At 67.4% G+C, this 23,226-nt stretch overlaps 3 protein-coding genes across 6 annotated transcripts; 1 reads left to right on the forward strand and 2 right to left on the reverse strand.

Moving 5' to 3' along the window:
- Positions 1-5,519: 5,519 nt before the first annotated feature.
- Positions 5,520-8,219, reverse strand: LCN12 (lipocalin 12). The gene is made up of 5 exons (XM_057723728.1): positions 8,162-8,219; positions 6,705-6,784; positions 6,513-6,629; positions 6,302-6,403; positions 5,520-5,639 (listed from the first exon to the last, which is right to left on the reverse strand). Exons 1-5 carry the CDS (start codon positions 8,167-8,169, stop codon positions 5,614-5,616), a joined length of 333 nt encoding a protein of 110 aa, XP_057579711.1. The 5' UTR covers positions 8,170-8,219; the 3' UTR covers positions 5,520-5,613.
- Positions 8,220-12,738: 4,519 nt separating this feature from the next.
- On the reverse strand, positions 12,739-15,118 carry C8G (complement C8 gamma chain). 3 transcript variants are annotated; one of them, XM_057724573.1, is made up of 8 exons: positions 14,446-14,686; positions 14,102-14,264; positions 13,891-14,027; positions 13,642-13,712; positions 13,460-13,567; positions 13,096-13,197; positions 12,977-13,015; positions 12,739-12,890 (listed from the first exon to the last, which is right to left on the reverse strand). In XM_057724573.1, exons 1-8 carry the CDS (start codon positions 14,571-14,573, stop codon positions 12,877-12,879), a joined length of 762 nt encoding a protein of 253 aa, XP_057580556.1. In that variant the 5' UTR covers positions 14,574-14,686; the 3' UTR covers positions 12,739-12,876. The 3 variants fall into 3 exon arrangements, with proteins under 3 accessions (XP_057580556.1, XP_057580555.1, XP_057580557.1); XM_057724572.1 differs by having other exon boundaries at positions 12,881-13,015; positions 14,446-14,689; XM_057724574.1 differs by lacking the exon at positions 13,460-13,567 and having other exon boundaries at positions 12,881-13,015; positions 14,446-15,118.
- FBXW5 (F-box and WD repeat domain containing 5) lies at positions 14,806-19,231 on the forward strand. 2 transcript variants are annotated; one of them, XM_057724570.1, is made up of 9 exons: positions 14,806-15,007; positions 15,958-16,173; positions 16,350-16,507; positions 16,858-17,032; positions 17,163-17,311; positions 17,386-17,803; positions 18,009-18,156; positions 18,239-18,451; positions 18,523-19,231. In XM_057724570.1, exons 2-9 carry the CDS (start codon positions 15,981-15,983, stop codon positions 18,761-18,763), a joined length of 1,695 nt encoding a protein of 564 aa, XP_057580553.1. In that variant the 5' UTR covers positions 14,806-15,007; positions 15,958-15,980; the 3' UTR covers positions 18,764-19,231. The 2 variants fall into 2 exon arrangements, with proteins under 2 accessions (XP_057580553.1, XP_057580554.1); XM_057724571.1 differs by lacking the exon at positions 14,806-15,007 and adding an exon at positions 15,057-15,488.
- Positions 19,232-23,226: the final 3,995 nt, after the last annotated feature.

The raw sequence follows: 23,226 nt of genomic DNA on the forward strand, positions 1-23,226 counted from the left end.
TTTCTGAGCGAAAGAAGCCAGTAAAAGTGTATGTTCTGTATGTTTCCACTTAGGTGAAGCTCCGGAAAATGCAAACGTATCTGTAGTGACAGCAGCGGTTGTGAGGGGAGGGTGTCCAAGGAAACGCTTTTGGGGCGACAGACACGTTTACTTACTTTCATCGCGATGGTTTCATGCACACGCACTTAAAAACATGTCGTGCATTCGGCTGAATACAGCTGTTGGAAAAGAGGTCCTTGTGCGCCTGTTGAGAAACGCACGTCCTGCGGCTGTTGAGTGCGATGCTCTCTCCACACCCACGTTTTTGAAATCTCAGGGTCCTCACTGATCCGCACCTCCGCTTGTACTGTACCCTACCCAAGGAGGTATGTAAAGTAATCCCACAGGGATGGTGGGTTTGTGTCTCCTGTGGTTCTGTTATTTTTTGCTCTGGTTATTTTAAGGCCATGTTATTAGTCGTATACAAATGTAAAATTCGTATATGTTCTTGATGACGGATTCTACTGTCATTACGAAATAATCTTTTCATGGGGTGGGGGCAGGGCAGAGCTCACCCCCCGGGGCAGGACAGGTGAGGAGCCTCGATCGCCCGGGTCAGGGGCGGTCACCTCCTCTCTGGGCGGATGGACAGGATCTTGCGTGTCCATTCATCCACTGGCGGACCCGCGGCTGTCCCCAGTGTGTGGCTGCTGTGGGCCTTGGTCACTCACAGCAGGTGCTCTGAAGTTGCCAAGAACAAAGGCCGTGTGGGCACGTGTGCTGTGTGCACCTGTGTGTGTACACGTGGTGTCTCTGTGAGTGGTGTGCGTGTGACGCGTGCAGGAGGCCTGGACAAGGCCAAGGAGGTGGCGGCCGTGTTTCCGCGTTGCCCCCACCCCACCCCTGCAACAGCCTAGGAAACTGGTTTTCTCACCAGGGGAGGGAGGTAGGGGTCTGACCCTCCTGGGGTCCCTCGGATGCCCAGGCCTCTCCACACGCAGCTGGTCCCACGGTGGCCGGAGCTCATGTCCACTCTCTCTGAGCTCCCACGGTTCTGCAACCGTCCCTCTAGCTGCCTTGGCTCGTCTCTCCCATGCGGTCACACCCCAGCTCAGATGCAGACACAGGGCCTCAAAGGGTCCCGAGACCTCAAGGGCCCTCCCCTCCCCGGGGCGGGGCTGCTCCCCCTGAAATGGTCCCCTAGGGGCTGGGGAGGTCTCTCCTGCCCTGGGTGGTCACTGTGTCCACCCAGACACAGCTCTGTCCTCCCACCCACGTCACCGCCCTCAGAGACCTCAGAGACTGGGACGAAAACAGAACTGCGCTGGCTCACAGGTTTCTGGACTCAGGGTCCCCACTAGTCTCACGGCCACAGCTTGGGCTGGGCCCACACGTCCACCCGGCCCAGGCCAGCTGGGTTAGAATCCCACCGCAGGGGGACACAGTCTGTGGCCCTCACTCACGTCCGCCCCTGCCTGGCACACGGCTGCCACACTCCCTGGCCTGCAGGGAGGGCTTGGTTGAGAGAAATGAGGGGCTGAGCCCTCCTGGGTGGTGGGTCTTCTGATGCCTTCGTGCCTCTGAAGACAAGGGTCAGTGGGTTTGTGTCCAGGGCTTGGCTGGACCCCCATTTTGACTTTACAGGGTCTCTGCTTGTCCAAGGGCAGAAAGTGAGGTCCCAGGTGGCACTGACCCATCTTGGGGCCAGGCTGGTAACCGAGGCGCCCGGAGCATGGGGAGGCACGTCCAGCCGGGCTCAGAGAGAGGCTGCGGGTGGGACAGGCTGCGGGGCTGCCCTGGGCAGCTGGCCAGCAGGACAGCTGTGGCAACACTCAGGCCAGCGGGGGTGGGCAGCTGTGCTGACCCTGCACGGCTCGCCTTGGCCAGAGTCCAGCCACCTGCGCCCGCCGGGCCGGGGCTGCCACCCCTACCCCCTCCCACGGGGAAAGGCAGGGGCTGTGCCCTCAGAGGACAGGGCCAGGTAGGAGGGCGTGGCGGCGGGGACGCCCTGCGGGGTCCCTGGGCTGCCCGTCACCCAGGGGCGGGGCCCTCTTCCCCCTGCCTGCAGGAGTGGGCAGCTCGGCGTCGGAAATTGCGCCTCCGACTAGTCACCGAGGCACCCCTGCCCTCTCACCGCGACAAACACAGCAGCCACGGGCCAGGCCACACGCTTCCTGTGTCCCTCTCTGCCCCCGGCTCTGCCCCCAGGACCTGAGCACCTGTCCCCGCCCCCAGCCATCCGCGGCCTGCAGGTGGACGCAGCTGCAGAGACCGTGCCCCCGCGGGGGAGGGGCGTGGCTGAGTAAGGGCCAGAGGGGCCTCCTCCCCCCCCCGGGGGCCGTGGCAGCTCCCGGCCGATCCCAGCCCCCATGTCGCCCAGCCGTCTGGTGTGCCAGCCACCTTAGGCTCTGTCCTGGGCGGGTGGACGAGGGCAGCTCGCCACCGTTCCCCCGAATGCGGCCCCGCCCTCCCCAGACCAGGGAAGCCGTAGGTGGCCCATCGATGTCACTGTCCCAAGCACAGGGCTCTGTGTGGCCTCGGTGTGTGCCGACAGCATCTGGCAGGAATGCAGGTCCCCTCCCGGCTCCTGGGGCTGCTGCTGGAGGCCCGTGTGGGCACCAAAGGGACGAAGGCCACCCCAAGGCCACACGCGGTCCAGCTGCTCCCGTGGCCCCTGCTGACCCAGCCCGAGGGAGGGGAGACCAGAGTGAAGAGCCGTGGTCCAGCTGCCGGGAGCAGGGCGAGCAGGCGGCCCCGGGGGTGGCAGCGGGCAGGGCCACCGTCCCCCGCCTCGTGTCCAGCTGTCCGCCTCTGGGCTGGGCCCCTGTGATGGGCAAACGTTCCTGGCGCTGCCCTGCCTGGTCCCAGCACCCCTTGCAGCCCTTACCCACGTGGGCGTATGAGGAGGGGGTCTTTATTTCAGGAACAAAAAGTGCCCTCAGAGTGGACAAGCAGAGGAGGCAGGGCCTGGGCTTGTGGCCAGAGGGAGCCGCAGCACCCCTGGCAGGAGGGCCGAGCGAGGTCCAGGCGGCTGGATCCTGAGGCTCAGGGCTGCGTGGAGGGGCTGCCTAGTGACCGAGTCCCCTGCCCAGAACCAGGAGTGGCCAGGAGAGAGAGGTCGCCAACACCTATCCCAGGAAGCCAGACAGGCCTATGGGAGTGCACGGCTGCAGGCAAGGCCTGGATCCAGCTGGGCCTGAAGGCCACCTTCCCTGTTCCCCACAGTGACAAGGACTGGGGAAGGCCAGCAGCCCTGTGACCGAAGGGTCTCACTCTCTGCTCACGCCTGTGTCCAGGGAGCCAGCCACCACCCTAGGGTGCAGCCAAGTGTCTGGAAGGAGGCGGCTCCCACATGCACACGGCAGGTCGTAATCTTGCAGCCGAGGTGGTGGTTCCAGCCCAGCTGAGAGTGAACCGCAGACCCACCACTGTGCAGAGGGCTGGAGGCTGGAGACTGGTCAGACCCAGGAGGGGCGTGCGGGGAAGGGAGGCTGCCTTGAGGACAGGGATCCGGTGACCCTGCCGAGGTGCTGGCCAGCACCCCTGAACCTCAGTTTCCCCATCTGTGCAGAAGAACCAAAGAGCCCCTGTCGCCTGCAGGGCTGTTCGAGGTTAAGGGGGAGAATGTGGCCTGTGAGGTCCCACTCACGGGGTGGGGGCCGGGTGGGGTGCCGCCTCTTCTCTGCCTGCATCCTGTCCCTGGACCCCATCTAGCTCCTGTCCCCTGCCTGGCCCAGGCCCCAGGCCGGCAAGGGCTCAGACCTGACTCATGCAGAACACCATGAGACCGCAGGGGAAGGATGAAGGAGGGAGCAAGTCGGGAGGGAGAGACGGCAGCTGGGAGGATACCTGTGTACCACCCCCTGGCAGCCAGCCCACTATAGGGGGGTGGCTGATCCTTGGTTCATTTGGAAAGGAACCCCCCAACCACAAGCCCCTTCTGTCAAAGACACAGCCACCTTCACACCTACCTCCATGTGCCTGTCCTCCCACCATCTAACCACCCACACACCTCCATCCATCCCTCAATCCCTCCATCCCTCCATCCCTCCTTCCATCCAACCATCCATCCACCCACCCATCCATCCAACCATCCACCCATCCACCCATCCATCCAACCATCCACCCATCCATCCACCCGTCCACCCACCCACCCACCCATTCATCCATCCATCTACGCACCCACCTATCCATCCATCCATCGAACCATCCACCTATCCATCCATCCATCCACCCATCCACCCATCCACCCATCCACCCATCCATCCACCTACCCATCCATCCATCCATCCATCCATCCATCCATCCATCCATCCATCATCCATCCATCCATCCATCCATCCATCCATCATCCATCCATCCACCCACCCATCCATCCATCCATCCATCCATTGATCGAACCATCCAACCTATCCATCCATCCATCCATCCACCCATCCACCCATCCACCCATCCATCCACCTACCCATCCATCCATCCATCCATCCATCCATCATCCATCCATCCATCCACCCACCCATCCATCCATCCATCCATCATCCATCCATCCATCCACCCATCCACCCATTCATCCACCCATCCATCCGTCCACCCCCCACCCCCCTCCACCCAGCAGACAGGTGTTCACAGCCTGCCCTCCACAGCTGCCATTTGCAGTTTGGGACAGAGTGATGATAAAAGCACACCTGTGCCTTGGCAGCTTGTGCTGCTGGAGAGTCAGATACACGACGGAACGTTAAACTGTGACTGCAGTAGGTGCCGTACGTGGTGACACGTGGGTCTATTGTGGGGTAATCAGGGAGGGCTTCCCGTCCCAGGAGCTGCCTGGTTGCTGCCACAGCCCACTCAGTGGAAGTGTCTGTGGGACAAGGTGCCATCGTCCAGGGCGATATGGGAAGGTCTGCCTTCAGCGGGATGCTAAGCAGGCCACCCCCGAACCCTCCTGAGGGTGATGCTCCTGGAGGTGAAGGTCAGGCAAGGAGCAGGGGTCTCTCTGGATGCCCTTTGCCCTCTAGTGGAGCCAGTTCCACGTGGGCCCTGGGCACACCCTACTCATCCCCTGCGGGGAGCTCCAGACGGTCTCGAAGGGGGGCGACTGAGGAAGGGAGTCACGGCTCCTGGCGGCAGGTAGGGCGGTGTCCACGGGCTCACACTGGGGTCTCTGTTCCTGACGTGTCCTTACACCCAGTGGGGGTCACACGTGGGCCCCGTGTCCTCACATCCCCGCGGGCAGGAAGCCCATCTCCCCCTCCCGACTGGCGCATCTGTGTTGGGTCCTCCTCGTGTTCTGCGGGTGGAGGGGGGTCTGCGGAGTCACCCAGCAGGGGGCTGGGACGGAGGATGAGGGCCCTTGTCCCAGAACAACCCTGGGCCGCACGTGACGATGACGTGCATAGACAGGCCCTCACGCGCGCGTGCCCAGGATAAGCGCGTGGCCAGGCCTGGTGGGTGCTCAGAGGGCGGCCCCTGCCCCACGGGGCCAATGGGCACCCTTGTGCTCCCCACCCACCCCCAAGGTCCCGGTTGCTCACACTCCTGGGTCCCAACACAGCACATTTATTTTATGCGGAGAGCGGAGGAGGCCGAGCTGGGCAGCGAGGCCGGGCCTGGCTGGGGGAGGCGCAGCTTCATCCTTCAACAGGTCCCTGGGACCGACCAGTCTGACGGGAGAGGCAGAGCCTCAGGATAGAGGATGGAGGCGAGACGGGGGACAGAGCCGGGGGAGGCCAAGACGCGTGCCTCCTCCCGCCACACGCACACGAGGCAGGTCCCGGGCGGGCAAGAGGAAGAGGGGCAGGAGGGAGGGAGGGAGGGGGCCTGCCGCCGCCCCAGGGGAAGGGCCGGGCTCCGCAGGCGGCGCGCACCGGCCCCACACTCACTGCAGAACTGGCGGCCAGGCACGGTGGGCGTGCCTGTGAGTGTGTGCACGCGAGGGCACCCGCCCCGTGCGCACGTGTGCGTGCGTGTCTAAGTGGTATACGCTCACGCGTGAGCTCTGTGTGTGTGTGTGTGTGTGTGTGTGTGTGTTCACGCGCGCATGTGGTTATCACGTGTAAAAGGCCAGAGGCAGGAAACACAGGGGAGGGTGGGAAACGCTTCTGGGGCGAGGGGAGGGCGTGGCCCGGGACAGGGGACCCGGGAGGGGAGGAGACCCAGGAGCCGTGAGGCCCCCCAGTTTGGGCTCAGGCTGAACCCTTGGGGTTGCTGGGACCCTACACGTAGGCCCGAGGGCAGGCTCCCCGCGGGCTCCCACAGGGCTTCGAGGCCCAGGGGCAGACCCCACCCTGGGCCCCGGCCCCACCCTGGCCCGAGGACCCGCTACCTGTCACGTCTGGGAAGACGATATTGTCGTCCGAGAGGCCCTGCGCTCTGACCAGGCAGATGAACTTGTCCAGCACCTGGGTCTGTATGGCCCATGTTCTGCCTGGGGCCCGGGGAACACAGCGTGGCCTTCAGCCCCTGGGGGCGGGTGGTGCGTGGGGGTGCCACGGGCCCGCCTGACCCTGACCCTGGCCGCGGGGTGGGGGGCTCACACAGAAGGCTGACCCTGAGGGTCCTCTGGCCGCCCGAGTGTCTTCTGGAGAGCAGGAGGGCGAAGGCCGCGTAGTCCGTGTCGTACACCTGGACCTCCTCGGGGTCCGCCCCGGGCACTGGGGGCGGCACCGCCACAGTCAGGGTTCTCCCACCGGCACCCGGGCCGTCCTCCCCGCCTCCCGCCCTCTCACCTCCACTGTGGTCCACTGAGAACGTCCCAGGCTGGGGCCCTGGAATCAGCACGTACGACCAGGTGACACAGCGCCGGCCCCTGTGGGCGGGGGGGACGAGCAGAGAAAGAAGCTTCCAGAACCTGGCTGGGCCCTTCCCAGGTGCTGTCCCGAGGTGGGCCGGCAGGGAGGGCCCCGGTCGCGAGCCCCATGCAGGGCCGGGCAGGCTGGGGGCTTTGCCTCCCAGGGAGGGGGAGGCTCGGTCCTGCGAGCCCTGCCCTCCGCGTGGCCCAGCCACTCGCGGCCTCTGTGCAGCCCACCCGCGGACCACGCCTCAGCCTGGAACCAGAGCCGAAATGCACCCAACATGCCAACACAAGAGAAAGGGTGTTTTCTGGGCCACGACGTCCCCTGTGGGAGCGCTGGGTGGGCTGGCGCCCGGCCGCCAGCCCTGGGCTGGCCAGGGGAGCGAGGGCGAGAGCTGGGCCCGCCTCCCTCCCCGCTGTCCGCGGTGCCCGGCGGCGACCTGGTCAGTGAACACACTTGTCTGAGGAGCAAGGAAGGCTTCTGGCGGCTGCACTGACACTGGGTCCCGCCCCCGGATTAATCAGCCTCCAGAGGCGAGTCAGATGCCCTGGGACTCGGAGACTCCCTGGTGGGGGTGTGGCGTGGCTGAGCCTGCACAGAGGGCTGGGGCAGGGGGCCGAGGGACGACCCTCAGGGGCTGCGCTGTGTCCCACTCTTGGCGTCCAGGAGCTGCCCCTGGTCCACGGACTGCCTCGCTTGAGCTTCCTGTTTCATGTCACTTGGAACCAAACGGCCCTAAGCAAAGGGGTCTCCGGGTGGGTAAGCCAAGAAGGCCACTGGACCTGTGGGGGCTGCACGGGGAGAGCAGCCCTCGCGGCCTCAGCATCCCCCAAAGAGGGTCGTGCGGCCCCCGGGTACTCCCAGGGTCGTCAGGGCTCCCCACTGCACGCCAACCCGTCGCCCAGGCTGGCCCCGCGGAATGCCTGGCACCCGGGACGACGCGGCGACTGGTGCACGGGGAGCACAGGACTCAAGAACAGCCCGTCAGACGCCACGGTCAGGCCGGCCTGGCTGCGCCCGCTTTTCTGGAGAGACATCAGTGTAAGCCACCATCACATCTCCGTGAGGTGAGAGCCTGCCTGAGCAGACGTCTAGGGCAGGCGGAGCCGAGAGAAGGAGAGGGAGGGATGATGGGCCCCAGATCACAGTGTTTGAGCTCCTGGATCTCACTATACCTGGCATCCACCAGCCCTTGGGCTCTTCCGAGTCTGTGACCTAGTGAGTGCCTCTCCTCCTTTGTGGAAGCTCCCAGAGATGGGTTAGGTCATTAGCAGCCTGTGCCGGACACCACACTAGGAGGAAGGCCTTGGGAGAGTGTGGCCCAGACCCACGGCAGACCTGAGTCACGGAGCCACTGGCTCCCGGGGGTACGGGCTGGGATCCGCGCTCACCTGACCATGGCGTACGCCGCTTCCAAGCGGCTCTTCTCATTTATCGTGAACGTTGCCGTGAACGGGCTCAGCAGGGACCTGTCCGCCGGCTTGTAGTTGCTGCCAGCCAGGCCGAGGACAAACCACTCGCCCTGGAACTGCAAGGGGCTGGGGGTAGGCAGCGTCCAGCATGGCCTGGGACCCACCCCCCGCCGTTGTACCAGGCGACGGCTCCTGGGCTGGGCCTGTCCCTATCACACCGGCAGGAGCCCGAGGCTGCCCTGGGCCTGGCGGGGACGGTGCTCCTGGCCTGTGGCTGGCCTCTCTGGGCCTCGGTTTTCTCATCTGTGCAGAGGGACGGAGATGTCCCCACCTTGCAGGGACGGGTGGGGATTACAGAGGGAATCTAGGGTCCTCCTCTGCTGGAGTCAGGGGTCTCCACGGCAGGGGTGCCGGCCTGGACTCCCTGCACCCGGACCCGGCTGGCCGGCCCCCTCCCTCCCAGCCCCTGACCTGGTTGTCCTGGAAGCTCTGCAGAACGGAGCCGGGGACTGTCCGGGGGTGTTGGGGCTGTGAGGTCTCCCCCTTCAGGGCTCTCGGCAGGGAGAGCAGCGCCCACAGGGCCCCCCACGGCCCCATCCCGGCAGGACGCGGTGGCGGTGGCGGTCGGCGGGGCTGACTCCGACTCACCTCTCTGCGGGCCTGCTTGGCAGGTGCCCTGCCTGGGGGGGTGCCCCCTGCAGAGCAGGCGTGGCGGGGGGCTGGCCGGGGCGGGGCCCCTCAGACCCTGCCCGCCAGGGAGGCGGTGCATCTGGGTGGGGAGGAGACGGAGCGGGCGGGGAGTCCGCTGGCTCCGGCAGCTCCCAGCGAGGCCCCCAGCCTTCCACTCCGATTGCTGAGACCCGGGCTCTGCACCCCTTTGGCCCCTCCCGGGCACCCCACGCTGGCGGTCAGAGGCCTGCCGTGCCTCCCCCGCGGCCCCACCCCAGCTGCGCCAGCCAGCAGGCGGGGGACAGACTGCTCCGTCCCAGGCGGCGATCGTGACCTTTCCCAGCCCTGAGGGGTCAGGGCCAGGGCGTTCTCGCCGCAGGAACCCCGCACAGAGCCTGGGCCTGTCAGCCGCTACGCTGCTCCAGTGCCCGAACCCAAAGTAGCGGGAGAACAGGGCCGGGAGCCCTGCCGTCAGGCCCCGGGGGAGGGCAGGGGCAGGGAAGGCCAGCCGGGCGGGGTGAGGCACCCACACGCTGGTCCTGGGGGCTGGGGGGCAGTCAGGGAGGGCGCGGGGAGCCCCCCAGCTACCCCTGGAGGCAAGAAAAGAGCCCCTCCTCCTCACTGGCCGCCGAGCGCGTGGCTACTGGGCTCTGGCAGCGGGAAGGACCTGTACCTGACCCTGAGCTCGTCCTGAGCCCCCTCCTCCCGCCCTCGGCCTGGGGCAGCCTGTCCTGAGCAGGAGCCCTGGCCCTCCGAGGCCCAGGGCTGCAGGGCTTGGCTCTGTCCCAGGCCCCCTCTGCCCCCTGGGAAGGGCCTGGCCCTCGCTGGGGCCCTTCTCCCCCCAGGAGTGTCTCCCGTCGCCAGCTGGATGGTCTCCGAGGCCTCTCCGGTCAGCTGCAGGCCCCAGGGCAGGGGGAGGGGTGGGGGTCTGGGGAGACAAGCCCCCTGCCTTGGCCTCCCTGGGCCCGGCCCGTTAGCACAGCTCGCCCGCTTCCAGATTCTGGCCACAGGGAGAGAAGTTGCAGATGACAAGATGGTTTTCCCGGAACTTCCCAAAGGACCCATCGTGCTCCGACAGGTGCTGGGGCGGTAGCTCCCCCTGGACAGGCACCCATCCTACGCCGCCGACCCCAGCCTGATCCTAAACCCACCCGAGGTTGTGCCTGAAACCCGCCCCCTGTGCCTTGCATCCCCGACTGGGGGTGCTCTGCCCCTCCACGTGGTGCCCTCCTCCTGGCAGTGCCCTGATCACTGGGCACTCGGGGCAGATTTGGGGGGCTGCCGCCAGCCCTTCCACACGTACCCCCACCCCACCAGGGCCCCGCGACCACCTGGCCTTCCCTGGTCAACACAGGCCACGGCGCAAAGTGCCGGCAGCGGCAGAGGGCAGGCCGGGTGCCCCCCACCCCGGGCCTGAGCCGTGCCCTCGGCCCAGGGATCCCACCCCAGGCCCTGTGCCCCCAGGGGCGCCAGGCGTGCAGGGGCCTCACGCGACGCGGGTGGCCTGTGCCCTGTGGCCTCCAGCTCTGCTCTCCGGGGTCCTTGCTTTCCCCTCCTCCCACCAGCCTGGCCTGCCCTCCTGAGAGGTCAGCGACAAGGGACCCTGGGTGGGCCTGGTCCAGCCTGGGGTGTCAGGCACATTCCCCACCCACTGTGGACACCGAGCCCTCCTCGCAGCAACCGCCACCCCAGGCCTCCTGCTCCGGGACAGGGCTGGCGGGTGAGGAGGGCGGGTGGGCACGTGGAGGTGGGGCCAGGGGCCCTGGCCCTGCCCTCCAGGGACCAGGCCGTGGTCCCTCCCGTGCCGTGGCCTACGACTCCCCCGGGGTGGCCCGGTCCTCCCTGCAGTCCAGGGAAGGAGGCTGCTGGGGGCATGAAGCGGGGCTGGGGTGGGGCCCACCAGCGTGAGGGCGTGGGGAGCCCTGGACTTCAAGCTCCCAGGGGCGGGGACCTGCCCACCCTCGTGCGCACAGGCTGACCCGCAGTGGGCGTTTCAGGAACACTCAGCAGACGGACGCCAAGTCCCCAGACAGGGCGGCTCGGGCCGAGCCGACGACCAGCTCCCGGACGCTCCGGCCCCAGCTGCCGTCTGCCTGCAAACCCTCCCCAAGTCCTCTTGAGGGAGACGGCCCCTCCGCCCGATGGGGGGGCGCCGTGGGTGGAGAACAGACGCGCACACAGGGCCCCGGCCGGGCCGTGTGTGCCAGGCACAGTCGTCCACAGTGCCCCGGGGACAGCGCGGCCTGGCCGCCTGGCTGCCTAGCGCGGGCCTGGCTCTGGTCCAGCATGGGGGGCGGGGAGTGGAGGGGGCGACGGGGGAGAGAGATGGGGGAGGGAAAACCAGCCTCCCGTGGGGAGCTGGGTGGGGGGTCCGAGGACCCGTTAGGGCATGGGGCGGGTGGGCGTGTGTGGGTGGCAGCACGCCCCTGCGTCCCCAGCGCTGTTGGAAGTGGTCGGTGTCCTCCGCTGTTTCATAGGACGGGTCTGGACGGGCGCGCTCTCACCGGCAGGAGCCGCAGCTGAGCTCACGGGGACCCTGGCACGGCGGGCGGGAGCACTGTCCTCCCCGCTGCCCCAGGCAGCTGTGCCTGATGGGAGACCCGGGTGGACGCTGGCTGGAGGCTGGGGGCCACAGCCGGAGCCCAGGCGGACTTGCGCTCGCGCCCTCTGGCCTCTGTCTCTCAAGCATCAAGTGTTTGCAACCGTGAATCTTCTCTTTGGCGTTTCCTCCGCTGTCAGGGGACCGTGGGCGAGGGTCGGCGGGGTGGCCGGGACGCCAGTGTGTGCAAGGGGCGTGCAGTCTGTCCAGGGGTGGCCCTGTCCCGGTGCCCGACCTCCTCCCAATGGTCTGCAGTCACTTGGAGGGACCCTTCCAGGTAGTGGCTGGGGGGCAAGGACACTGTTTCCAGCCCCTGCCTGCCTCGCCCTGGGCCTCGGAGCTCCCACATTCCAGAAAGGTCCTCTCTACAGACCAGAGATCATCTTGTGGTCCCTCGTGGCTGGCAACCTTGGGCTGACACGGGGTGTGGGCTCCTGGGGGCCACCCGATCTGTCCAGGGTTCCCTCCCCTGTGCACCCAGAGCCCCCGTACTCGCCCCAATCCTGGCGGGCCTGCTTCCCCCAGACTGGGGTACAAACCCCCCACCTCCACCTGTGCGCTCTGCCCGCCCACCTACATGCTCTCCCCTCAGGGGCACCTGCTGCCTGATGTCAGGAGAGGACTCAGCCCGGCGGGTCAGCTCTGCTCGCGGGCCAGTCTTGTGCCCTATCTGGCCCTGCCAGCCCCTGGGGTGGCAATGAGGAGCAGCTCAGCCTCCCATCCTCCTAAGATGGATGCCAGCTCGCCCCAGATCCAGGCATGGGCCAGGAACTGGGAAGGGGCCTCCCTGCCTGCCCCCTTGAAACCACCTGCCCCCGCCCAGGGGCCTGTCCTGCCGTGGCCACAGGGCCACTGGGACTCTGGACCCCTGCTCCCAGGAGGGAGCCCAGTGGCCAGCAGGAAGCAGGAAGGACCCGCAGGGAGGGCTCCACGTCCCTCTAGAAAAGACCAGCGCGTCTGGACAGGGAGAGCATAGGCCCGCGCCCGCCCCGGGCAGCCCAGCGGGGCCAGTGGGGCCGGTTGTGCAGAGTCAGGGAGCAGGAAAGACGGGAAAACCACGGCACCACGGCCAGAGGAGGGGCTACCGGGGCCACCGGAGGAGGGGCCACCGGGGCTGAGGAGGTGCCACGCGCTCCAGGCCTCGAGGAGGAGCCGCTCCCCACCCCCACGTCCCTGGGGTGCCCTCCTGGCCCACGCGGGAAGCAGCCCCACGTGTCCGTGAGATGCGGGGGGACAGAGGTCCTGCTGGGTCCAGCGCGGAAAGGAAGACGTCAGGCACTGAGACTGACAACGTTTAATGGAGGCAGCGCCTCGAGCTCCGGGGGGCCGCGGTCAGGTGGGCGAGAGTCCCTGCTCAGCGAGGGGGGCCGGGGGCGCCCCCAGCTCCAGGGCCTCGGCTCCCTCGCGGCGGGGCTGCCGCCCGGCCTCACCTCTTCACCTCTGCGGCACAGACGCGTCTCAGCCAGGAGGGAGCCGAGGGGCGCCCGCCCCCCCACCGCCCCGCTCCGCCGGGTGCTGCCCCTCACCGTCCAGGATGTGGAACTGGTCCGCGGCCTCGCAGAAACCTGGGGAGGGGGCAGCCGTCAGGGGCGGCGGGGGCGGGGGCGGGGTGAGGTGGGCCGCGGGGAGATACCGGGACACGCACCGTACTTGGGGAAGAACAGGATGTGGTCCTCCGTCAGGTTGGCACCCTGGACCCGCTGCTCAAACACACTCAGGAACGAATCGCTCACAGGGAGGGAACGGGCTGCGTGCGGGACACACGGGGCTCCTGGGTGCCCGCTGGGTGGGGGCGGGCAGGGCGCTCTGGGAGCTGGGCTGTGTGCCTGGGGCTGCGATCAGACCCCTGCCCCACCCCCACCCCTCCCGGTCCCCTCTCTGTCCCCACCTCTGCGCCTAACAGCAAGGGCAGGAAGAAGGGAGGGGAGGGTCCACGTGTCCATCTGGGCCCACCCATCCCCACCCGGACGGCCCTGCGTGTGCGCAGCTCCCGTCCCGCGGGCACGTACCGTACAGCTTCACCGACAGCTGCCGCGCCCGCTCCAGGTACAGGATGGCAAAGCCCTGGTAGTCTGTCTCCCCAACGACCACGTCCACCGCCCCTCGGGCACCTCGGGCTGGGCAGAGCCAGGTCGGCCCCGTCAGCCCCGCCCCCAGCCCCGCCCCCTCATTCCGGGGGCCCACACCTCACCTTGCAGCAGGAAGCGGCCCGGGAGGCGCGTGTCTCTGTAGAGCTGCCGCACCTGCCAGCAGATCCCATCCCTGGGGGGTGGGGGTGGGAGGAGGCACAGTAGGCTCGGGGACCCCAAACGGGCCAGGGCCTCTCGGGACACGGGTCCTGGCCACAGCAGGGGTAGGTTCGGGGGCTGGCGTGGGGCAGGGGGCTGAAGTGGGAGTCGGGGGAATGGGGGGGGGGTCGGGGGTCCATGCCGGGACTCACAGCTTTCGGAAGGTGCTGACAGCCATGGCTGCGCCCTGAGGGGTCACATGCAGTGTGGTGGCCTCAGCCCGGTGGCCCTGCTCCTGCAGGGAGCGGCACGAGGAGGCCACGGCCACGAGGAACCAGGTCCCTGCAAACTGGGGAACAGCCTCGTGAGGGCACGCGGGGACGGGGGCTGCCAAGCTCCTACCCCACCTCCTCCCAGCTCTACCTGCTGAGCGCTGAAGCTGGCCTTGGGCTGGATGGTGCTGATGGGGGACGGGGGCCGAGGGGGTCTCCGAGCCCTCTGACCCAGGGAACTGACGGCCAGGAGCAGAGTCAAGAGGAGTGCAGTCCTGGGGGTCAGCATGGCGACGGCCGCGACAGTGACAGGACTGAGGGAGGCACAGGGCAGGATGGCCAAGTTCGGGGTCGGAGTCCACTGTCCACTGCTGCCCAGCAAGCCCTGCCCAGGAAGTACGCGCGCATCCTCCCACCTCCGCAGACCCCTGCGCGGGGCCAGGCAACCCCACCCCCGGCCTCCTCATGAACTCAGCCTCACTCTGGACCTCTGACCTTGACCCCGCACTTCCCGGCAGGGCCCTGTCGCCAGATCCTGTGTACAAAGTCCGAATTGACCTCTGGCTTCTTGCCCGCAACCCCACGTGGTTTCCACCGTGGCTGGGGCGCATCCCTCTGCACATCCATCGGCCTTGAACCGCCAAGAGCTCCTTGAAGTGCGAACCGCTCTCATCCCCACGGAGCACAACGCCGGCCGGACACTGGGAAGGGCCAGAGGCTGGCCCTAGCGCGCAGCCCCGCCCACGAGCCCCGGCGCACGGCCGCCGCCCCTCCCGGCCACCAGGGGCGCTGCTCCGGGAGAGACCGAGCACGCCCAGGCGCGCAAAGAAGCACCGCCCGGGCCGCGGGGCCAGAGGCGCAGGCGCAGTAACGGCCAACGCGGGGTGCTGGGCTCGGCCTTCGACGGCCATCGATGCCTCGGGGCTCGTGGCATCGGCCTGGCGGGCTCCATCATAGAGACGCGGCGGCCGGAGCGGCGACGGGGGGCGGAAGCGGGTCCGCGGGCCGAGGCCGGGTGCCAGGCCGGGGGCAACGCAGCCGGGCGGAGGCGGCCGCGGTGAGTGCGCCCGGCCCGGGGAGCGTCGTCACCGGCCGTGTCCGGACCCCGGCCCGGACCCCAGCTCTCTGGCCCCGGGGAGCGTTGTCACCCCGCCCCGATCGCGGCCCGGCCCCCCGGCCCCCGGCCCCGGCCGCGCCGTCGGCCAATGAATGAGTCGCCGCGGCAGCTGGCCCTGGGGCCGGGGGCCGAGTGGAGGCCCCGCCCCCGGCAGCCCCTCGGAAGGAGGATGGGAGGGGGCGCTGGGCGGCCCCGCCCCCGCCGCGCCCCGCCCCCCGCTCGCCAGGTCATGGCTGCGCTGGGCCGCGGCCCGCCGCCCGCCTGGTAGGGCTCCCCCAGGCCAGAGGCCAGAGGCCAGGACCGGCTGGTGTCCCTGGCGGCGTCCGGGGCGGGCGGGCTGGCCCTTGTCCCGCCGGCCCCGAGTCTGTCCTGGGAAGGATCTCTGTCCCATGGTGACAGCTCCAAAGCCTGGGGCAGCAAGGTCAGAGAGACAGGGTGCTTAGGGGTCACCCACCCTTCGTTTCTTGGCCCCGGAGCGGTCACCAGCTCTGGCAACCAGATGTCTCCCTGGGACCCTGGGGGAGGGGGGGGGTCAGAGGGCCCCACTGAGAAGGCCTGTCCTCCTGAGAAGGGGACCTTCTGGGGTGAGGGTGGGTCTGGGGTCTGTGGGGGCCGTCACAAGCTCCGCCTCAGGCTGGACCAGGCCCGGAAGCTGTCCGTTCCGGGGAATCACTGGGTCTTGCCAGGGGCCCTCAGGAGTGTGGGGTCCGAGGAGCGTGACTGTCCAGGGGGGCCGTGCCAGCAGATCCTCTGCACTCGCTCAGTCCAGTGGCGTTCCCAGCAGGGCAGCTGGTGGGGCTCAGCCCCAGGCCCCTGTGCCTCTCCCTGGCCGGGGGGCCTGTGTCTTCCCTGGTCCAATGGCGCCTAAGGGGGCTGCGCGTGGGTTTCAGGGCCGCCTGGGCAGAATGTCACCATGGACGAGGGGGGCATGCCCCTGCTCCCGGACAGCCTCGTTTACCAGATCTTCCTGAACTTGGGCCCGGCTGACGTGCTGGCCGCCGGGCTGGTGTGCCGCCAATGGCAGGCCGTGGCCCGGGATGAGTTCCTGTGGAGGGAGCAGTTCTACCGCTACTACCAGGTGGCCCGAGACGTGCCGCGACACCCAGGTCAGCACCTGCTCTCGGCCCCGAAGCCCACTGGTCCTCACGCTGGTCAGGGAAAGCCAGGCCGTGCCCCCCGACGCAGGGCCTGGGCGGGAGGCCGACGGGCGGGCGGGGCCGGCCCCTGGCTGCAGGGCCCTGGCTCTGAGGCATGGGGCCCCAAGCGCTCCCCCCCCCCATAGCGGCTGTGTCTTGGTACGAGGAGTTTCGGCGGCTCTACGACACCGTGCCCTGCGTGGAGGTGCAGACTCTCAAGGAGCACACAGACCAGGTCCTGCACCTCAGCTTCTCTCACTCGGGCTACCAGTTTGCTTCCTGCTCCAAGGACTGCACCGTGAAGGTGAGGGCGGCCAACCCGGTGGGTAGAGGGGGCCAGGCCATGGGGGACACATGGCCCACGTGTTGTGTTCCCATGGGGAGGGCCTGGACCACTCGCCTGGACAGCCCAGGCTGGGAGGCTGGGATTGGGCGGCCCTGACTGCCTACGGAGAGGAGAGGGTCCTGCTCGCACCTGCTCCCCAGCTGGCGGTGCCCTGCACACACCCCTCAGGTGGCTGCACCGCCAGAGACGAGGGGCCCCACCCGAGGGCGGTTTCCAGGCACCAGGCTCAGCTGCGCCAGCCTGGAGAGGGGCCACAGGTGAGCCGCTCAGTGTGGACTCACGAGGCGCACCTGTCCGGCCCCTTGCAGATCTGGAACAACGACCTGACCGTCTCGCTGCTGCACAGCGCGGACATGCGGCCCTACAACTGGAGCTACACCCAGTTTTCCCAGTTCAACCAGGACGACTCGCTGCTGCTGGCGTCGGGGGTGTTCTTGGGGCCCCACAACTCCTCCTCCGGGGAGATCGCAGTCATCAGCCTAGGTGAGAGCCGGCCAGGGATGGGCGGCCCTCCCTCCCGGCCCCTCCCACCCCGGCCCGGCTCCGTCTGTGCCGGGACAACCCCGCCCCTCCGGCCCCCGCCCCGCCCCATCCCGCTGCTCCCCCCCCCCAGACACCTTCGCCCTGCTGTCCCGTGTGCGCAACAAGCCCTACGACGTGTTCGGCTGCTGGCTCACGGACACCAGCTTGATCTCGGGGAACCTGCACCGCATCGGGGACATCACGTCGTGCTCGGTGCTCTGGCTCAACAACGCCTTCCAGGTGCGCGCGGGCGGGCCTCGCGGCGGCGCTCAGCCCCTCGCAGCCCGTGCCCACCCCCGCGCTCCTGCCCCCAGGACGTGGAGTCTGAGAACGTGAACGTGGTGAAGCGGCTCTTCAAGATCCAGAACCTCAACGCCAGCACCGTCCGCACCGTCATGGTGGCCGACTGCAGCCGCTTCGACAGCCCGGACCTCCTGCTGGACGCCGGCACCCCTGGCGCAGACCCCAGCCGCGTCTTCGACCTGGGCAGCGACGGCGAGGACGAGGAGGCCGGCCCGGGCCCGGGCCGCGCCAAGGGCTTGCGGCGCCTCCTGGGCGGCCTCCTGGAGGGCCGGGCCCAGCCCCAGCTGTCCGCGCGCGCGCTGGAGACCAAGGCGGCTCAGCTGCTGGCCCAGGGCCGCACCAGGCCGCCCGAGTGCAGCGCCGCCGCCGCCGAGAGCAAGCTCCTCATCGTCACCACGGGCTGCCTCACCTACTCGCCGCACCAGATCGGTGAGGGGCCTGGGGCGAGGCGTCCCAGGGCGGGACGGGGCCCGTCGGTGGGCGGAGTCCCCTGCCCTCTCTGCCTTGGGGGGGCCCAGTGCTGGTCCAGCCCCTCGGGGCGCACGTGCCGATCGGGGGGCACGGGGCGGGCGGCGGTGCTGACGTCCGGGAGCTCCCAGGCACCCAGGCGCCGCCCCGCCCGGCCCCTCTGCAGGCGTCAAGCAGATCTTGCCGCACCAGATGACCACGGCGGGGCCCGTGCTGGGCGAGGGCCGGGGCTCCGATGCCTTCTTTGACGCGCTCGACCACGTCATCGACGTGCACGGACACATCATCGGCATGGGCCTGTCCCCCGACAACAGGTGGGCCCGCGTGGCGGCCCGGCGGGGGGCGGCCGCGGGCCCACGGGCCCACGGGCCCGCGCTGAGCAGCCTGCCCGCGCAGGTATCTGTACGTGAACAGCCGCGCCTGGCCCAGCGGCTCGGTGGTGGCCGACCCCATGCAGCCGCCGCCGATCGCGGAGGAGATCGACCTGCTGGTGTTCGACCTCAAGACCATGCGGGAGGTGAAACGGGCCCTGCGCGCCCACCGCGCCTACACGCCCAACGACGAGTGCTTCTTCATCTTCCTGGACGTCAGCAGGGACTTCGTGGCCAGGTCCGGGGGGCCGGGCGGGGCGGGAGTGGAGGGGGCGGGCGGGCGGGGGCTCACCCCCGGCTGTCCCACAGTGGCGCGGAGGACCGGCACGGCTACGTCTGGGACCGCCATTACAACATCTGCCTGGCCAAACTGCGGCACCAGGATGTGGTCAACTCCGTGGTCTTCAGCCCCCAGGAGCAGGAGCTCCTCCTGACGGCCAGCGACGACGCCACCATCAAAGCGTGGCGTTCGCCGCGCACCGTGCGTGTCCACCAGGCCCCACGCCCGCGCCCGCGCCCCTTCTCCTGGTTTGCCAGCCAGAGGCGCTGAGGGGCACTGGGGCCCACCGAGGATGCCACGGAGGCCGTGGCCCTTCCCCGGGGGCTGAGCCGCTGCCCAGATGGCACAGGAGCAGAGACGCTCGCGGCAGTCATGCCTTAGGAAGCGGGTCCCGCGGGTCCGCAGGGCGGGGCCGGCCTAGCCCCCACCACGCCCGCACACGCGCACCGCCTCCCACAGCTGTGTTGTTTGGCACCGGCAGCCGGGGCCATCTCTGGCTGCCTTGGGGCGCAGGACACTGGGCCCTTACTCTTCACCCACCCCATTCCCCTGGGCCTGGACCCCGGGACAGTCGGCACGACACGCTCCCCTCGGCCAGCGTTGCCCAGGGAGCCCGGGCTTCCTCCTCTGGGAGCTGCCCAGCATCAGGGTCGTGATGCGGGTCAGGCTGCCGTGGGCCTGGGGGACTTGCATGTCACTGATCACCTGTTCAGGGTCAGAATAAACAGTTGGCAACAACATAGTGCCGATCACTCTCTGTGCACGGAGGGGCATGGCATCTACGTGGGCCCTGGTGGTGCCTGCTGGACTGGGCAGGGTGCCCCAGGCCACACACTGGAGCTGCCCTGAACCGGCCACCGGGACCCGAGCCTGCATCCCCAGCTGCTGCCCGCACGCTCTGTGGACAGTCCCCAACCGCAGAGACATCTGAGCCCGTCCACACGTGTGCGCTCCCCGCCCACAGTGGGCACAGGGGGACGTGCAGCCTGGCACATGCTGCCAAGGACAAGGCACGGCCTGCAGGGCCACTGAGGGTGGAGGAGTCAGAGGAGCTGGGTCCTCCTGGTGCCCCCAGAGCCGCCCAGTTTCAGGGCTCTGCATCCTCAAGGGGTTGCCGTGGCTGGGGCAGGTGGAGCCTGGCGCACGACGACAGGGATGTGGAGCAGAGGGGCAGGGGTATTCCCGGCTGTACCCTCAGGCCTGGCCCCGGTCCATCCTGGGGGACGCCGAGGTGGGCAGCGGGCCCGACGCGCAGCCTGGCTGCACGCGGGGCAGTGGTGCTGAACGGCGGTGGGCACCGCGCGGCATGCGCCAACATGACGGTCGAGAAGACAGACGTGGGTGCGCCCTGGGGGTGGCCCTGAGCAGAGGCGGCCCCGGTCAGCTGCAGGGTCGGAGCCAGGCAGGCCCCAGGGAGAAGGGCCGGGCGCAGACACGAGGTCAGGGAAGCTGGCCTGGGAGGTCAGAGGGCAGAGTGCCCGGAGGAGTCACCCAGATGCACAGCTGCACCCCAAGGACAGAGCCCCAGCCCCGCGGCTGCAGTGGGGAAGCCTGGGCCCCCGGGTTTACCTCCGAACCACTGGACGGGTGGGAACAGGGAAAGGGGCCGGACAGCAGCGGAGCCCAGATGTCCCGCCCAGAACCTGCCTGGAGCCCAGGCTCGGCCTCGGACAGGGGCCAGCAAACCCCGGTCGCCACTGCTCTGGAGGAGCTGCAGGGTGAAGCGGTTTCTGAGAAGGCTGGAGGCATGTTTAATTAAAACCATCAAGGAAACCTAGGAAATCTATAAAACAAAAGCAGCTGAACAGGAATCAAGAACATACAGGAATCGGAAACTTAAAAGGGAGCCTGCGGAGAAGAGGCAGAGCGATTGGAACACAAAGCTTAACGGGACGAAGGCTGGACCAGGCTCCCCGGTGTGAGAACTGGGAGGTAGACAACAAAAAGCAGAGGAGGTGGGCGGGTGAGAGCAGGCAGAGACGCGGCCCCAGAGTCCCCAGAGCGCGGGAGCTGAGGTCTGACCCAAGGCAGGAACCGTGCTCCAGCCTCCAAGCCTGGGGGGCGCTGTGGGTGCAGGTGCGCAGGCTCGAGGCCCCGCCCCTCGCGCGGTGCCGCCAGAGGCCTGGGGAGGCACAGGGCAGCCGAGGGCTCTGAAGAGGGCACCGCGGCAGGCAGGGCAGGGGCGGCGGCAGCACCGGGGCCCCCAGTCCCGGCACCTCTCACCAGTGCCCACCCTAGGTTCCTGGGCCTGCACAGGGCACAGCCGCCAGCCCACCGTGGGGATGGGAAAGGGGACTCGCGAAGCTGAGCGAGCCTGGAGAGGCCGGGCGGTCCCCAGGGGCTGCGTGGCCCCAGGCGTGGCCGGACCAAGGAGCGGCGCGACAGAGCAGGGTAACAGGGCGCCAGATTTCAGGCTGGGGGCCGGACAGGGTGTCGGCAACCGGACCAGAGGCGGCAGCCTGAGAACCAGCCTGTGACGTGGTCGCAGCGCCCAGGACCCCTCGGGTTGCGGGGGGGGGGGGGGGGGGGGCAGGGATCAGACCCAAGGCATGGTGAGCGCCCAGGGCAGCTCCCTGGGGGCGGGACGGTGCCCGTGCAGGATCGGCCCGAAGAGCGTGGCTTTGGGGGCTGGGCTGACGTGGGGTCCAGCCTTCTGCAGGCAGTGGGGACACAGGCCTGAGCCTAAGCAGACCCAGACCTGATAAAGCCAACGTCCAGAACCGAATCCGTGTGCCCAGCACACGGGGAACAGGGAAAGCGTCAGCTCAAGGGAACAGACGTCCAGCAGAGGCAAGGATGTTGACGTCACCTGACAGACGCGAGTGGCTGTTACGAATGCTTGGCAAGCAGTCACACACATCCTGCAACGATATTAGGCTGTAAACATCTCAGCAAAGAAACAAGAAAGGGAAATGACCAACCATTTAAAACTCCCTAGACAGACTCAACAGCAGGATGGAGAAGTCAGGAAAGAGTCGGGGACCTTGACTGCAGACAGACCAACAGAGGTTGTCCAACCCAGACAGAGAGAAAAGGCCACATGAAGGAAAGTCAGAGCCTCTGGGACCCGTGGGATGGCAAGTGACGGTCTAAGGGTTGTACCATCGGCAGCCCAAAAGGAGAGAAGGAAGCAATTTGAAGAAACAATGGCTGAAAACACCCTCAAATTTGGTGAAAGGTATAAACCTACAGATTCAAGAAGCTGGGCAAAAGGACCGATTCAAGGACATCCGCACCCAGACACATCTCATCAGTGCCCAGACCCGAAAAGGCCCCTGAAAGCCGTGAGAAGACGCACCTTGGCCCCAGAGGAACAGTACGCGCCGACTACAGATTCCGCGGCAGAAACCACGGAGGCCACAGGACGTAGCACCTTGGCGGGGGGTGGGGAGGCGCTGAGGGATCTCAGTTCCCTGACCAGGGATGGACCCTGGGCCCTGGCCGCGAAAGCCCGGAATCCTAACCACTAGGCCACCAAGGAACTACCAGAAGTAGCACATTTTTTAAGTGCCGGGGAAGAGGAAAGACTCAGCCTGGAGCTCTACATCCAGTGAGAACGAGCTGCTCTAACAGAACTGCGGGTGCGCGCTCTTCCGAAAGGAAGGACGCGGCCTCAGGACACCTGGACGGTCCGCAGGGCGGGGCAGCAGCAGAGACGGAAGACGCTCTGCAGGCGCGTCTGCTGAAAGGAGGCGAGGACGTCGTCCGGTGACGTGCCCAGCCCATGCAGATGTAACAGGGAACCACGCGGGGCCTCCAGGGTGCTCAGGTTTCTACGTCCCAATTACAGAGCAAACTACTGATTCCAAGTAAACTGGAACAACCACTAAAACCAGAGCGCGTCAGTGTCACAACACGTAAACGAACGCTGAGTCCTGGGACGTCCCCGGCGCTCCCGTGGTTGGGACGCCACGCTTCCACTGCGGGGGGCACGCGTGCCGTCCCTGTCGGGGAGCTGAGATCCTGCGTGCCGCACGGCGCGGCCAAAAGAAGCCCAAACCAACCAGCCAACCCGCCAACCCAGAGAGAACCAACAGAAAACAAACACACAATGATATCTAGCATATCAATCATTACATTATTGTCAAAGTAAAACTTCAAAACAAAAAAACCTAAACTAGGCCATCTATAAGAAACTCACTCAAATATAGTATAGGTTGGTTAAAAGTAAAAGGACGGAAAAAACGTATACCCCGAAAATACCAATGAAAAGAAACAGGATTGGCTGTGTTAACATCAGACAAAGTAAAGCACGTTTCAGAAGAAGTCTGTTAACCAAGGGAAAAGACACACGCACTGATGCAAGAGTCAGGTCACCAAGAAGACACAGCAGCCCCATGTGTGTGTGCACCTTAGCGACAGGGCCTCTGAACACACGCAGCAGAAAGTGGCAGGATCCGAGGGGAAATAAGGCGCGGCCAAAGTCACAGTTGGAGACTAGGTGCTCCTCTCTCCATGCAGGTAAGACTGGGGCACAGAGGGGCACAGAGAGGCACAGCGTGCAGCGGGCTGGGCCCCTCCTGGGCGAGCTACCTGGGCAGCTGTAACGGAGTACCACAAACCGGGAGGTTTAAAATGACAGAGATCTATCGTCTCAATGTTCTGGAGGCCGCAAGTCCGAGGTCACGGTGCTGGCAGGGCCACTCTCTCTGGGGGAGGCCCCTTCCCGGCCCTTTCCTCGGCTCTGGGGTTGCCGGCCACCTCGGGTGCTCCTGACCTGGTGTTGCATCGCT

Source organism: Hippopotamus amphibius, chromosome 2, assembly GCF_030028045.1.
Source record: "Hippopotamus amphibius kiboko isolate mHipAmp2 chromosome 2, mHipAmp2.hap2, whole genome shotgun sequence".
Classification (NCBI taxonomy): domain Eukaryota; kingdom Metazoa; phylum Chordata; class Mammalia; order Artiodactyla; family Hippopotamidae; genus Hippopotamus; species Hippopotamus amphibius.